Source organism: Pseudorca crassidens, chromosome 10, assembly GCF_039906515.1.
Source record: "Pseudorca crassidens isolate mPseCra1 chromosome 10, mPseCra1.hap1, whole genome shotgun sequence".
Lineage (NCBI taxonomy): Eukaryota > Metazoa > Chordata > Mammalia > Artiodactyla > Delphinidae > Pseudorca > Pseudorca crassidens.
The window spans coordinates 63,378,228-63,394,374 of NC_090305.1; the positions used below are offsets into that span (position 1 = coordinate 63,378,228).

The following is a 16,147-nucleotide window of genomic DNA, read 5'->3' on the forward strand; positions in this document are numbered from 1 at the left end:
AAAACAGGAAGAGAGGTATTGGGAGCACACCAAAGGTGACCTCTGTCACCCTCTTGCCAGTTACAATTAACACTATTCATCTACACAGGGACCCCTGCTTTTGTCCCCTGAGGTGTTAAAAGGGTTCCTCGAGGATGAATTAGTTGGTCACTGTCTTTTACTAAAGATGAAGTAGGAGCTAGTTTTACTTGGGATGTATTTTCCTGCCAGAGGCAAGAGTAATCAGGGTTTGTCCCAAACTGGTAAGGACCAGCAGACGCTGGCTGAAGACTTGGGGAGGGGGAGGCAGAATGCATGGACAGAGTGGGCCTGTTTGGGCCCCTGCCAGGGAGGACGCAGCGGGCAGCTTGGCAGAGAGGAGCAGTTGCTTCTTTAATCCAGGATTCTGGGGACCAGACAGGAGAAGAGAGGCTTGTACGGGCAAACATAAAAATATTAAAATAGCTGTAGGGTGTTTTTTAAGCCACCTCTTTGCTCCCCTTTGGCCTCTGAGAGTCTGGGATAAAAGCGGAGCGCATTAGAAGTTGCCCAGTGAGCTCAGTGGAAGCTAAGCTGGTTGATAACTTTCTTCCCCAGAGCAAAATTGCTTCTTGTGCCTTAAAAACATAAAGCTTTGGGACGTCCCTTAGACCAGATTAGGCATGATTCAAATAAACCACACACAATATAGAAATGGGAAGAATATGTCATTTTCTGACTCTCTTCTCCACTGACCCACTTCCCACCCCCTCCATGAAACTTCTGTAGGTTGATAGTTTCCACCCACCCTGGCTCCCACTGACCACAGCTAGGGCCTCAGAGACCCTTGGGCCTTTTCCAAAATTTCTTCTCTGATTCTGGGGTAGTTGGGGTGCTCCTTGAGGACCTGGGACCGAGAGAGAAAGGGTGTGAAGCACCAGGCAGGGCTCCCCGCCACTGCAGCAAGCCCCCCACCACTGTCGGGGGCTTACATCGTGGCAGACTTCGATGGCCTCCACGAATCTCTTGTCCTTCAAGTAGTTGAAAGCGAGTTTGAAGCCTATCCAGGAGCAGGGAGAATGCAGACAATGGGTGGCAGTCTGACGACCTGAGAACCCCTCCGGTTCCCACAACAGCCAGAACATAGGCCTTGTGTTGCGGGGTGAGTTTGTTGGTCCTCCGGCCCAGCACCCACGCACGCCTGCCTGGCTGCCTTACCGCTGGCAGGGTTGGCATGATGGCTGTACTTCCAGGCCAGCTCATAGTTGGTGGCTGCGTCCTTGTACGACTGTTCTCTCTCCATGATGAAGCCCATGTACTCGTAGGCCTTGCAGCAGGACTGAAGGGAAAGCCACATCCCATCCCGGTTGGGGCAAGGGATGGGCGGTGGGTGCATTCACCCAAACCACTTAGGGACTCCAGCAGCACCGCCCACCTTGGCGAGGGGTGAACTGTGTACCCTCTTCTCAGCTGTGCCCACTCTGACAGGACGCCTTCCTCCGCAGCCCTCCTGCCCTGACCTGCAAATGCCCCTCCCGGCCCCACCAAACCCTCCCTGCACGCTGCCCCTCGACCTCATGAACCCTTCCCATCTCTCCTCCCCATTCCACGTTCCCCCCTCCCAGACACTGTGCGCCTCCTCTTGCCTTGCTCCGTGTTCCCATCCTGCTCTGTGGTCCACAGGAACGCTCTTGTCCCGCCTCTTCTCATCTCCTTCCTACACCCGCATCTCTGCCCCCAAAGCCCATGTGCCCCTCCCCCGACCCCGCCCCGACAGCCGTGCGCGCCTTGCCTTGTTGTACTGCATGCAGCGCCGCAGCAGCTCCGAGGCCAGGTCGAACTTGCCGCCCTGGCAGTAGATGTCGGCCAGCAGGAGCCAGCTCTTCTCCAGGTCCTCGGCCTCGGCCAGCGTCCATGGGGCCTTGGCCAGACGCTTCAGCTGCGTGCGTGCTTTGGGGACCTGCTTCAGCAGCGAGTAGGCCTGTGCCATGGCCAGCAGGGCGGGAATGCTGTCCTTCTGTGAGGGTGGGAAGCAGGTGTTGCCTCGCCCCGCCATCGGCATCCCCCCACCGCCTGTCCACCCAGTGGGCAGCTGGTGCACCTCGGCCTGGGCCATCTCAGTGAAGGTGCCCAGCGCCGCCTCCACGTTAGCCTTCTCCCTGGTGGCCAGCAGGCACAGGCTCTGCAGCAGCCGCAGCTGGGTCTGGCCCCAGGCCGAGTGTGGGTAGAACTCCCGCAGCAGCTTCTCAGCAGTGCGCACGCCGTGCTGCTCCAACTCCTTCCTGTCAGTGGAGCCGTGGGCATCGGATGCCAAGCCAGAGGGCAGAGGGCACTGGCCTGACAGCCTGGCCCTCACCTGGCCTTGACCCAGAGGCCGCGGGCTCTCTCTGCCTTCCCCCAGGTCCCACCCCTGCCCTTGCCGGCCAGCCGGGCCCTCACTTGCTCTCAGTCACCAGGTTCTCGAAAGCCTCTCCACCCACGATCTCATTGTCTGGGTTCAGACAGATTTGCACCATGTAGTAGATGGCGCTCTGGCCCCAAGTGCTGTCCTTGCGCGCTTTGTTTAGGAACTTCAGGGCTTCGTTGGGTTGCCCTATGTGCCTATAGTGGAGGAGAGAAACACCAAGAATCAGACAGGGAAACTGAGGCCCGAGGAGTACAGGGACACACAGGGGTCACTCTGTGAATCTGCACAATGCAGGGGCAGGATCGCTGGTCTCCCTGCTTCCTGATCTGGAAGCTGAATTTCTGCTTCCCTAGCAAACGCCAGCATGTCCGTTAGGGACAACCTCCTGCACATAACTGCCAACACACCCACCCCAACCCACCAGCAGTAGATGCCTCTGCAGTAGTTGAACCCTGGTTCTAAAGGCACCCGGCTGGACACCTTCTTGGCCAATTCAAAGAAGGCAGGGGCGTCCTCAAGTTTGCCACTTCTTCGTAGCAGATCGATTAGTTTGTTCAACACAGGAAAATTGTCTAAAACAAGAGAGCAGAAACCTTCAGGCTGTGATAACCAATAGCTGAATCAGGCAGGGAGAGGCAGGGAGGACCAGGAAACACTACCCGTCTGGGCTGAGCAGGGGCAACCCAGTGGCTCCAGTGTCTCCACTGAGACACAATAAAGTAGGTACTCTTATTGTTCCCATTTACAGATGAGGAGACTGAGACACAAAGAAGTTAAGTAATCTGCCAAAGGTTACAAAGCTGGTAAACAGAGGACCAGGATTCAGACCTAGACAGTCTGGCTCCAGGATCCGAACTCCTAATAGCTGTGATTGCTGGGTGACTCTGGTGTGGGCCTGGCTGGGGCTCTACCCTGAGCCTCGTGTCTGGCCCCTTCCCCAGCAAGAAGCAGTGGTTTTATGTTGCAGTGAGTGGGAATGGAGCTACACGTCAGGGGAGAATTTCTAGCTACCTCTAGGTGGCTGTGACCTCAAAAGGGGACTTATGTTGAGCCCCAGTGTCTGTGATTTGGGGATAGACAGGCTGTCTTGGGTCCAGTGCCAAGCACTGCCCTGCCTGAGACCAGGAACTGGCCCCTTGGACTCGGGAAGGGCCAGCACGTTCCACTGGGCCTTTATCAGTTTCCTGCCTCTCTGGGAACAATCAGAGAGGAGGGGGCTTCCTCTGCCCAGTCAGGAAGGAGGGGAGAGGGCCCACCCTTCTGGGGGGAGAGCAGCCCTCGCTTGGTGGGAACCGACACAGGCAGTCTCAGTGGGTAGGCTCGATGCAGGCAGTTACCTGGCGCTTTCTCCAGGACTTGGTGGTAGAGGTTGATGGCAGCTTCGTATTTCTGTTTTCTAAACATCAGGTCAGCCATCATCTATCAGAAAACACGCGATGCTGGGACAGCAGCTTGCATGGGCATGGCGGGGAGGCTGTCGTGGGAACGGGGTGGGTAAGGAGGGAAGGTAGGAGAGGATTTCCGAGGTAGCCTCTCTGGGCTCTGGGAGAAGCTGCCACGGGAGAAGCCGAGAAGGCGGGGCAGCCTGGGGTGGGGGAGCAGGGGGCAAGGATGGAAGTAGGAAGGAAAGGCTGGAGGTAGACATGCGAGGAGCTAGGCCCTCCACCCCCATCTGAGAACTACCAGCTCCAGGCAGCGAGGTGGAATGGGGGCTCCCCACCTCTGCTGGGGCGGCCCTGAAGGTGGTCTGGGTGACAGGGTGGAGAGCGGCAGGACTGGGGATGGCTCTTCCCACACACTTCCCGAAGCCCCAGGAACCTGTCCCACCCCTGCCTTCAACAGTTGGGTGTGGTTTCCCCCGGAGTGAATCAGCCTCACCACCTCCCCTCAGATTGGCCCGGGAGGTCGCTGCTGCCCCCTGCTGCCAGCCTGCCCCTCCCATCCAAAGGGCAGCGGGTCCAGTGCTGAGTCCTGCTGCCCGACAGCCCCTCAGGGCCGGGTCAGCCGGGCACCTGGGGTTACGGGGTTAGGAAACAGCCCGCATGCGGTCGCAGGGACCCTGGGGAAGGCAGGGAAGAGGGCCTGGAGCCTCTTACCACGGAGGCTGTCTCATGGTTCTTCTCGGTCTGCAGGAGGATGGCGCAGTGCTGCTCGCACAAGTCCAGGTGGCCCTGCAGCAGGTAGAGCCGTGCCAGTTCCGGCACCACCTGGACAAGACCAGATACAATAACTAACCAGTGCACATCATGGGAAAGCTCAGGGACCGATGCCTCGTTCTCTCACACCCAAGTTCTATCAGCTCTTCCTTCAAAATATGTCTCTGATCCCCTGGGATGGTGTCTCTGGCTTTCCGCTTCTCCCACCCAATACTCTAGTCACACCGTGCCTTTTACTAACTAACCGCTGAGAGTTGGGGCCTGGTTTACTCATACTCATCCTTCAGCTTCAGCTCCAACCTCATCTCCTCTGGGAAGCCCTCTGTGCCCCAGACACCAGGACAGGTACCCCTCTTCTGAGCTCCCGCGGAGTACTGAGCCCCATGCGGGTATCACATGGTATGAGAACTGCATGTGTACTTGTCTGTACCCCATGCCTGAGGGCAGTCTATGGGCAGAGACCGTGTCTTGCCCCACTGCATCTCCAGGGCCTAGCTCAGTACCTGGCTTGCACATATTGGGAATCTGTTAAATGAGAGCATATTAAATAAATGAATGGGTCTGTCACTAGGCTCTTCATCTACCCTCCGCCTGTGAACTCCAGCCACCATTCCCTATCTGAAGCCACACCTCTCACAAGACTTTAAACCTCCTTGGAAGCTTAGCCTGGGCTTCATGCCCAAAGAGCCCCCAGCAGCCACACTCTCATTGTCTCTCCATCTGCAAGGGGGACCGGAAAAGGGCAGACTTGCAGCACCTTTCAGCAATACCTCCCCTGCTCCACCCTCCACAAGTGGCTGTCCAAAGCGAGTCTTCCAGGGGACTTCCCTGGTGGTCCAATGGTTAAGGCTCCGTGCTCCCAAAGCAGGGAGCCCGGGTTCAATCCCTGGTCAGGGAACTAGATCCCGCATGCATGCCGCAACTAAGAACCCGCATGTGGCAACTAAGACCTGGTGCAGCCAAATAAAATATTAACAAACAAACAAACAAAAAAAACAAAGCGAGGCTTCCAGTCTTGCTCCGAGGGCTGTGGTGGGTGAGGGCCCTGGGGTCAGCTGGAGCAGGCCCCCTCGGCACCAGGGGTCTGTGCCCCTTGCAGGGAGGCACAGAGAAGGAACTGGCCTCCGTCCCTAGTCAGGGAGCTCTGCGAGGCTTCGCGGCCCAAGAGAAGGAAGAGGGTCTCGCTCTTGAGGACCCACCTTATTTCAATCCCCACCTTATTGTCAATGGGTGAGTAGGAGAGGGCATCTTTGTAAGACTGCACTGCCTTGGCATACTCCTTCTCTGCCAGGTAGTACTCCCCAAAGTGGATGCAGATGGAGGCTGCCAGTTGCTTCTGGGAGGGGATCATTTCTGGTTGCTCCAGGGGAACACGCTTCAGGATCCGAGACTGGAGGTCCATGGCCTTGGGAAAGCAGTAAACTCTGCATCAGAAACCCAGAGCCTGATGTGCCAGATCTCAGGCCAATTCACAGCAAATCCCCAAGCTCTCAACTCAGGGCCAGCTGTCTTAGCAAGGGCATCTCAAGTGCCCTTGAGCAAATCTGGGTCACTCTGGACAGGCAGGGCCACTGGCTGAGTACCCAGGAGGTGAACTGGCACTGCCTCTGGGGCAGGAGCAGAAGCAAAGGCACTCAAACAAAACACTATTGTACTTGACTTGTTTACCTGTTTCCATCACACCTTGGTACTCACTGTGTCTAATTTGCTTCAGTTGTCCTACAGGCTAGGACAAGCACACCGTAGGTATTCAACGCAGGCTGTGTTTTGATGGGTGCATTTGTTCTGAATACTGCCCTGCTGGGAACTTGAGGCGGCCCCCACAAATGTCCATGACATACAGTGATCAAGTGAGTTAACCAGAGAGCATTGGGGCAAGAGGAAATGAGGATGCCAGGGTTAAGTTTCGGGAAGTGGGCACAGATCAGCCCCGGGTTCCCTAAGGGCCAGACTGAGGAATGGAAATCCAGAGGGGAACAAGGGGATAAGTCACCTCAAGCAGTCCGAGATGTTCTACAACCACAGAATACACCCCAGGGGCAAGTGCCAGGCCATACCCTCGGGTAGAAAGAGTGAAGGAGTGGGAAGAATGGCCAGGAGTCTCCCAGCAGGAGACTTTGGGCTGGGACAAGCCAAACCTGGTTCAAATCTCAGCTCTACCACTTACTAGCAGTATGACTTTGGGTACATTTCTTAACCTCTTTGAGTCTTATCTGTTAAATAGGAATGTCACAGTGCTTAGCTCAAAGGGCTACTGTGAGAATTAAATAAGAAAGCAAAAAGCCTAGTACAGAACTCAGCACAGAGCATTCAATGCATGGGAGCCTGCTGGCATTATCTATTATTATCACCACAAGCATCCTTGAGGACAAAGGCACTGTCTTATGCCCTGCATTCTCCAGCCCAGCCCAGGCGGGCTTAGAGCACTTCCGTGCACAATCAATAAGAGAGCAAGGCTGGGGGGATAAATGCAATGTGGAGGTCGGAGGTGTAACCTAGATCCTCTTTTGAGGACCAGGCCTGGAGCCTTCCAGACCTGCAGTCCTATCCTATCTTCAGTTCCCATCAGGAAATGGCAGATAAAGAGCTTGAGTCTACTTGTCAATTACCTTGTTCAAGGTGTCCATCACATCTTCTTTCTTATGGCTCTTGTAAACCTTTGCCAGCAAAAGCAAGCACTTGACATCATTCATCAAGGATGGGATGTCTTTGACTGCAAAATGGAAACTCAAAGTAGTGTTTTCTGGCCCCTGGGAAGCGGGGCATGGGGGAGGATGGAGGCTGGGTTCAGAGCCCCAACCAGTGCCCGTCCCCTGCCCCATTCTGCAGGAGAAAAGGGTGCAGGCCGGGGGCAGTCTGTCTGCTCGAAGGTTAGGGGAGTGAGGATGCTGACTCACCAAAGTCATGATCCAGTGCCTGCTTCAAAACTTTTTCTGCTTTGTTGAACTTCTTTAACTTCAGGAGCAGTTCAGCCAGATCGTGGCACAGAAAGTCCTGTCCGCTAATCTTCTGGGCAGCCTCATAATAATTAATCGCCTTAGTGCACACAGGAAATATTGGCATCAAGTCTGGTTTTACTCGCAAGCACCTCACACCGTGTGCACACCGCCCCACTCCCCGCCGCAGCCACCGCGCCTGTGTGCCCCTCCAGATCACAGAAGCCTCAGGTGCAAAGGCCTCCCTCCTGGCTCAGGGCCCGAGCCTTAGCCTCGGCAGGTGGTGGGGGGTGGTGGGGAGTTGCTGAGTCCTCCCCTTGGCACCCCATTCAGCGGGCTCTCCCCTCCCACCCAGCCTCCCACCCAGCCTCCCACCCATGCACCTTCCTCCATCTTCCCTGCTGGGCCGGCCCTCCCCACCCCTTCCCACCCCAGCCCAGCCTGACCTTGGTGTACTGGTGGGTCTTCACGTAAGCTTGCCCAATCCTGCTGATCAGGGATGCGTCGTGTGGGTTCTTTCTGTAGGCCTCGTCGTAGACCTCGAGGGCCTTCTCGGGCTGGTGGGGAAAGGGTCCGCAGTCTCTCTCTTCCCTCTCACTGGAGAAGTAAGTTTTTTTTGGGGGGGGCACTTGGTGAGGTCATGAGACCTTCACTCACCTCCTGAATGTTCATGAAAGCATCACCCAGTAGCAGGCTGGTGTGAGGGCCAGGCAGATGTTCACAGAGCTCCCTGCAAAAGTAACCAAAACCTTAGCTCAGCCCTGTGCATCCTTCCTATTCCTGAATCCATCTCCTCTTCTTTCCCACTCATTCTGGCTGACATTCTTTCATTTACTCATTCATTCATCACTCAATATTTATTGGCTCAGATGAGGCATGGTGCTAGCTCCCTTAGTTCAGCCTCTCCTCAACTGTCATCTGGACCACAGCCGGCACTTCCACCCACTCCTCTGGCCTCCACTCCCAAACCCCCAGACCCCTCTTCATGAGGCAGCCTGCTCTTTCTAAACCTCCAGTGTGACTATGTCACCCTACTGCTTATTGGTTTCCCACTGCTCTTGGCATCACCTCCCCTTCCTCCTGAATTGCCTAGATAGAGTTTTGCCTGAGGAAGGGAACCAGGGCAGTACCCTTGAAGTCCCAATGTCAAATCGTAGAGACAGTAACTTGGGGCTTCCAATCCCTGCTCTCCATCCTCCTTCACTCACGTTGGTACATCTAAGTCACTGAACATTTCCTCAAGGACAGGCAGAGCCAGGGGCTGGGGCAGAAAAATGATTCCCACCAGGATGTGACCCATAACGGGGGGCAAGCAGGGCTCAGGGCAGATTCACCCCTGTATCCTCACAAGTCAGCCACAAGCTGGTCTGACTGACCTAACCCATGGGAAATTCCCTACTTTCATCAAACATACTCTGAGGACACATTCTGAAGACCCAGGGTGAAGAAGACAATCTGGAGAAAACACTCCCTGAGATGCCACTGGGGCTGGGGCTGTCAGTGCACTGCCCAGGGCTCACCGGTAGCACCCGATGTAGAGGCGGACGTCCTTGCAGGTCTGCAGGTAGATGCTGGCCATCTTCTCCTTGGCCTCCATGTAGCAGGGCTGCTTGGGTGTGATGTTCCTCAGAATGCTCAGTGCCAGGTCTACGTTCCCCTTGCTCAGGGCCAAATCCACGTTGGCAATGGTGATGCGGATCTCCTCCGGCGTGCCACTGAACTCGTTGATGGTGTCCTGCATGACCTTCGTGGCCTCATGCTAAGACATGGGAACCCAACAGACCCTCCATTTGCTGTCACCCACCACTCCTGGAAGCCAAGGAGAGGATGGCCCACCTCCACCTCAGAGCAGCAGGAAGGAGAGAGAGCCCCTCGGCATCCAGGGCCACTGTTCCTGGAGGGCAGGGCCAGCTGAGGGGCACGAAACCCCTGACTGTAAGAACTTGTTCCCGAGCACCTCAAAGTCTGTTGGTGATTCCTTCCTATGGGAGACCTATGGACGCCTCTCCTTGTACCTTCCTGCTTTCAGTCAAAGATATTTTAACGTTATGGTATTGGGCACATAAAGGTGTATTCGAATTATATCTTCATTGTATATATACCCTTGATTATTCTAACAAAGTTACTCTCTTTGCCCATTTTGGTGCTTCCTGCCTTTGCCCAGCCAGACCTTCCAAGGTCCCAGGGCTGCCTCATACAGTTGAGCAGGTTGTACACTGCAAAACTTCAAGGGGATGTAACTGGCATCTACTGGAGCTGTGCATTGCCCAACCTGCACGACTACCTGTGGTGGCCCTGGTGGGCCTGTGTGCTCCACCTCCCAGATCCTTATAGGGACAGTGACGTAGGCAGGGGACAGATCATGCAGGACTCAGTAGGGTTTGGAGTTTATCTTGAGGGCAATGGGAGCCACTGAAGCCTTTTAGGTAAGGGAGAGGGATGCTCCCAAATGAATAAAGCCTCAAATAAAGCACCAGGAGACATCAGCCAGAATCAAAAAGCCTTGTTCCCAGGCCTACCCTGGACCTCCAGCACGCCCCAGAACCAAGGGGAGAGAGCAGCACATTTCTTACCAGCTCCCCATTCATCCGGAGGGCATCTGCCAATTCCAGTAAGATGGATACCCGCTCGCTGGGCCGCACAGAGGGCCCATGGAACTTCTTGCTTTCTTCCATCTTCAGAATTGGTAATTTTATGATCATCTTCAGTGCCTTTATGGCTTCTGGGTAGTCTCCAGACTTGTTGAGGGCCCTGGCCTTGATGAAGTGGTAGAGGGGGTGGTCTCGGACCTAGAGGAGCATAAGCAAAGTGTGGGGCTCCAGCTTCCAGAGGGGAGAAGGCCACAGGAGCCCACTGAGCCTGTTCCTGCCTTTGGGCCAGCAGAAGGGGCTGAGGGATGCAGGCAGCTCCTGAGGCTACTCTCCTGAACCAAGTGGGGGCTGATGCTAGCTGGGCTGTGGGATGCTGAGCAGGTGACAGGGCATAGGGGACCCCCACCTGGAAGTTGTAGCTGACGCCCAGCTCCAGGCAGTGGGAGCACATGGCAAAGTTGCCCTGAGCCAGGTAGATCTGAGACATGAGGAGGTAGGCGTCCACGGAGGTGGGGTCCAGCTCCAGGCAACGCTGCAGGGTGCTCTGGGCATTCTCTAACTCTCCTAGAAATAATAAACAAATCTCTACATCCAGGGATCCTTGGGACTCTCAGGACCCACTATGTAAAGGCAGAAGGAATTTTACACGTCCTGTTACCCAGAAACACCCAATAGGGCATTTTACCCAGTTCTGTTCTGCTTGACTCAGAGGTTTCTTCCTAAAATTAGAACTACAGTTTTTGCCTTGACCCAGACAAAAGCCAGGAAATTCAAACCTTGGTGTGACACCTCCCTTCTCTCTGTACCCTCAGGGAGATGGCTAAGTTACTTCACTGCTCCCTCTGGAAGCTCAGGGGAACACTGAACTCTCGATTCCCACACCTAAGAGCGGAACAAAATCTAATAATAACAGCAACCATAATAGCCACAACTTAAGAAGCACCTGCTCTGCACCAACATAGGCAGAGCACTTTAGAAAGGCTGGTTTAATGTCTGCCCAGCCCCGCAAGGTTGGTATTATGATGCAGGACTGAAACTTCAGTGATACAAGTCACTCAGCTTGGAAGGGACAAAGTCAGTATTTAAATCCAGGCCTATCGGCTCCTGAGGCTGAGCTCTGAATGCCTTGGCACGTTGAGGCTAAGAGGCCTCCCTGCAGCCAGGCTGGCCCTAAGCAGGTGGCAGTGGCAGCCCAGGAATGGGGTACAGCGAGCTGGTGGGAGAGCCCTCCTCCCTCTGCAGCCAGGTCCCTCAACAGCTCCTGCTTGGGGTCCATCACCAGCTGGTGGGGAACACCTGCTTCTGGGTCCCAAACTCCCTGCTCCTTCCCTTGTGCTGCAGAAATGTGAAGATGTCACCATGACAACCTAAGCAGCTGGAGACCTTGCTTTGTCCCTAAAGGTGCTGGCAGCTGTCAGCACCACTGTGTGTGTGTCGGGATGGGGGTGGTTTCTGCCCTCCCCTTGTACCCAGGAGACCTTCAAGAAGTGGGCAAACCTGGCAGCCGGATGAACACTAGGAGGGCCGAGGATGAAGACCGGGGAGCTCTGGACAGAGTGTAAGCCACACAATGCAGAGCCAGAGGACACAGGCACGCCACGGCATTCTGGAGCCTTTGGCAGACGGGGGTGAAAGGCTGAAGGGAGCAAGGACTTCGGAGAGGACAACAGGCCCCCACGGAGGGTTCTCCCCCTTTCCCTCTCCCTCCAGAATCTCGGCCTTGAGATGGGACAGGATGGACGGGGACTGTTCTGGCTGCTGGAGGCTCTGAAAGTCTAATGGTACAGGGTCTCCCCTCCTCACAAGGCCTTCCTGACCACCTTTTAAAAACTGCAACCCTGGCACCCCCGCACACCCTCCCCGGCTTTCATTTTCTCCATTGCACAATCGTGCCCTAACAACAATACTGCATTTACTGTCCAAGTCCCCTCACTAGAACACAAACTCCATGGTGGAATTTTTGCCTGTTTTGAGTACTGCTGTCCCCCAGGATCAGAGCAGTACCAGCACGTAATCAAGTTCAGTGACTATTACCTGGCACAGATCAAGTAAACCAGGGGTCCCCAACCCCTGGGCCACGGACGCGGCCTGTTAGGAGCCAGGCCGCACAGCAGGAGGTGAGCAGCGGGCCAGCGAGCAAAGCATCCTCTGCCGCTCCCCATCGCTCGCGTTACCGCCTGAACCATCACCCCCCCCACACACCCCGCTTCTTCGTGGAAGAAAAATTGTCTTCCACGAAACTGGTCCCTGGTGCCAAAAGGGTTGGGGACTGCTGAAGTAAGCTATCAGCAAAAGGGCGGGTTGGAGAGACCCCTGCTGGTGAGGAGTCAGGAAGGTGTCTGGGGGTTAGAGGCTGGAAGGAGTGGGCCCGCCTCCTGAGGGTATGTGTGTGTGGACTACCCCAGGCAGGGAGCCTGCGGACACTCACCCAGGGGCCCCGCCGGCCATGAGGACCTACAGGCTCACCTGAGAGATACTTGACCTGGGCCATCAAATACAGCGGGTCGATCAGGGCTGGTGCTGCCTTGACTACAGGATTCAAGATCACAGAGACTTGTTTAAGAAGAGGAGACATAATCTGGCCTGGCGACCGGGGCTGTAGGAACACGGGGGTCTGGCTGTGCGGTTTGCCCTATTCCAACGGAGACTCCGGGAGTGCTCAGAAAACACTCTCGCAGTGTTTTACTTTTTTCCACATGTATATACCATGCACTCCGTACCACCTAGTGCAAGAGCATCAGCTCCCGAGAATGGGGACTTTCTTTTGTTCACTGTTTCATCCCCCCTACCTAGCACGGCATCTGGCACATGGTAGTGCCTTCAATAAATATTTGTGGAATGACATTACAAGGCACTGGGGGGATATTAAGGCGTATGAGATATGATCCTTGCCCACAAGGAATCTTGACTGTCTGGGAAAGCCAGACAAACAAGAAAAGACCAACATACTTCTTAGAAGACGTCTGGCAAAAAGGGAGCCCAGTTCTTCCCTAAGATAAATGCAGACACAGGGGCCAGTGCCCTGCTCCTCCAAGTGCGGTACCTGGACCAGCAAGCATCGGCATCCCTTGGGAGATGCAGGGCTTGTGCCCCACTCCCTGGCTGACTGGTGCGCTGCACGTGCAAGTGTGAAAAGCGCTGGGCTCCCCAACTGCCAGAGGCTCAAGCACCCTGGTGACTTGCCAGGTAGGTCCTGCCTCCGTCCAGACCTGTCCTCAGGACCAACCCCGCTCCCACCCCGCCGCCATGAAGATGCACTCTCCTCTAACCTGCTTGGGGCAGAAGACCAAGTACTCCTTGGCGATGCAGACCAGGAAGAGGGGGTCAAGCCTTTCAAAGTACTCGGTGCTCAGGGGGAGGGCCTGCGTGCTGGAGAAGTGCATCTCAGCCGCTTCCTTCAGCAGTGCCGCGGCCTCCTGCTCTGCCTTGTGCTTCTTGGAAGCCAGGAGGGCTTGGAGGAAAACCAGCACCTGTGGGAGGCAGGCCCAGGTCTTGGAAGCAACACCCTCTGCGCAGAGTTGCCAGAAGCCTGGGCTGTCTTGGGTGCTTTACTGGAAACTGGGGGTGGGAGGAAGGCGGGGCGGAGGCACGATCCTGGAGCAACCCCAGCGCCCAGAGAGCTCTGACCTCGGACTTCCCAAAGGACTGCTGCACCTCCTTCAGGAATTCCAGCTGATGCTCAGCCTCTTCCAGGTGGCCGTCTAAGATCTGGCACCAGATGACCCCTGGGATGGGGCAAAACTAGGATGAGCAGCCAGCTCTGCAGCAGAGCCAGCAGTCCAGCAGTCCAGAGGCAGGGACGGGAGAGTGGATGGCAGGGGCCCTTTCCGACATCTTCACAAACTTAGAGTGGCACATACTCATGGTAAAGAATTCATATCATAAGGCAAGGAAAACATCCCTAGCTCATGTTCTGGCTGTGTCTCTCTCTAGAAAGAACCAACATGAACAGTTTGGGGTATACGCCTCCAAACATCTTTTGAAGCATTTGTATGTTATTAGCGTATACCATGTTTTCCCATCAGTTCATACAAATCTACCCCATTCCCTTTAATCATGACATAATATTCCACTGTGGATGTAACCGTTTAGTTAACTACTGCCCTACTGAAGGACTCCTCATTTCACATTTAGTTTGTTTTCAGTGTTTAAATATTACAGTGCCATGGTCTACATTTGTGTGTGTTCTAATTCCTGAAGTAGAGCTGATGGGTCAAAGGGCACGCATATCTAAAACATTGATAGATAAGGCCAACTTGTCCTCCAAGGATATCTGAATTAACATTCCTGCCAAGAATTTGAAAGTGTTCTTTCTTTCCTCACAACCTCACAAACATGCTTCACTCTTTACCAGGTTAAAGAGTGAACAGTAACTCATTTTAATTCACATATAAAAAATTTTTTTAGGGAGAATGAACATCTTTTTATATATTTAATGGTCTTTTCTACTGTGAATTTCCTCCTGATAGCTTTTGCCTGTTTTTCTTTGGATGGACTTCTCTCTCTCTCTCTATATATATATTTTTTCTCTTTATATATTTATATTCTCTTTATATATAGTCTTTGTTACATTTTCCATTAGTTTGCCTTTTACCTTTTAACTATTTTATTGTGCCTTTTGCCATCCATTAGTTTTAAGTTTTTACGTAGTCATATTGGTCATTTTCCTTTACAGTTTCTGAGTTTGTGGTTAGGCTTAGCATCCCCCAGGAAACCCAAGTCCAATTTAATTTTTATCTTTAAATACCTAACTCATCTGGAATTTATTTTTGAGGATAGTGTGAGATGGGTATTTACCTTTATTTTTTTCATAATGGAGAGTCAGGTGTCCAATCACAAGTTATTGAAACTCTATGGGTTTGAAATGTCATTTGTATCATAAGACCTGTTTCTATCCCATTTATCTATTTGTTTATTCCAGTGTTGGCCTCAAACTGACTTAACTACTTTTTTTAAAAAAAGCATTTAATATTTATTTATTGCTACGTTGGGTCTTCCACTACTTATTTTTTTTAAAGCATTTAATATTTATTTATTGTTACGTTGGGTCTTCGTTGCTGTGCGTGGGCTTTCTCTAATTGTGGTGAGCAGGGGCTACTCTTTGTTGCAGTGCACGGGCTTCTCATTGTGGTGGCTTCTCTTGTTGTGGAGCATGGGCTCTAGGTGCACAGGCTTCAGTAGTTACAGCATGCGGGCTCAGCAGTTGCGGCACTTGGGCCCTAGAGCGCACGGGTTTCAGTAGCTGTGGCGCATGGGCTTAGTAGTTATGGCTCGCAGACTCTAGAGTGTAGGCTCAGTAGTTGTGGCGCTTGGGCTTTGTTGCTCTGCGGCATGAGGGATCTTCCTGGACCAGGGCTCAAACCCGTGTCCCCTGCATTGGCAGGCGGATTCTTAACCACTGCACCACCAAGGAAGTCCAGACTTAACTACTCTTGTTTTGAGACATGTTTTGATATTGGGAGGACAAATCCCTTCTCTTCCTACTATTCTTCTTTTACAAGATAGTCCTTGGCCATTTTGGTGCAATTATTTCTGTCTTCCTAATCACCAACTTGGTTTTCAATTATATCCATCCCACTATTTGGCTCATCTATGGAATTTTTTACTTTGCAATAATCATATTTTAAATTTTCAGCAACTCTTTTTTGTTCTCTGTATTTTTTCCTAGTAGCATGTTCTTTACTTACTGACATAATACCCTCTAGAGCCAGCCAATATGGGAAGTGTTTGGGGGAAAAAGTCTTTTCTGTATCTGGCCTTAACTTTGCTCCTCAGATGGGCACTGCTTTGCACGTTCCACTTGGTTCCTTTTTCAAACTGCTAGTAGATTTATAAATGGACAAGAGTGATGAATATTAGCATCTGGGGCAGATTTCCCAAATTGTTAAGGTCACTGATTTTCCCAGACGGGCCAGATAAGATGGATGAATCCAGGACACACAAGAGTGGGCTCGGCCTGGGCTGGAGTGTATGGACTTTCCTTTTGGCTGATTGGCTGGGGATCTCCCTTGAATGAGGAAGTGGGGAAGGACTCAGCCTAGTGGAGGAACATTTTGGGGGATTTGCCTATGTGCCGGGCATCCAAGTCTTTTGGTCCTT

The 16,147-nt window shown here is 53.4% G+C and overlaps 1 protein-coding gene across 7 annotated transcripts in view; it reads right to left on the reverse strand.

Annotated features, from left to right (window-relative positions):
* TTC21A (tetratricopeptide repeat domain 21A) overlaps window positions 1-16,147 on the reverse strand; it is a 34,352-nt gene that overhangs the window by 4,012 nt on the left and 14,193 nt on the right. For 2 of the 7 annotated variants that reach the window (XR_010946967.1, XM_067754033.1), the window contains exons 10-28: window positions 13,676-13,773; window positions 13,318-13,518; window positions 12,515-12,644; window positions 10,455-10,612; window positions 10,031-10,246; window positions 8,978-9,216; window positions 8,115-8,187; window positions 7,904-8,014; window positions 7,419-7,557; window positions 7,131-7,234; window positions 5,738-5,926; window positions 4,462-4,572; window positions 3,703-3,784; window positions 2,787-2,937; window positions 2,398-2,559; window positions 1,751-2,240; window positions 1,177-1,297; window positions 951-1,018; window positions 783-865 (exon numbers count right to left, since the gene is read on the reverse strand). Coding sequence is in view for 6 of the 7 variants with exons in the window: in XM_067754033.1 (XP_067610134.1) it covers window positions 788-865; window positions 951-1,018; window positions 1,177-1,297; window positions 1,751-2,240; window positions 2,398-2,559; window positions 2,787-2,937; window positions 3,703-3,784; window positions 4,462-4,572; window positions 5,738-5,926; window positions 7,131-7,234; window positions 7,419-7,557; window positions 7,904-8,014; window positions 8,115-8,187; window positions 8,978-9,216; window positions 10,031-10,246; window positions 10,455-10,612; window positions 12,515-12,644; window positions 13,318-13,518; window positions 13,676-13,773 (2,921 nt within the window). In the remaining variant the exon portion in view is untranslated. The other 5 variants (XM_067754037.1, XM_067754031.1, XM_067754035.1 and 2 more) reach the window with 4 other exon arrangements.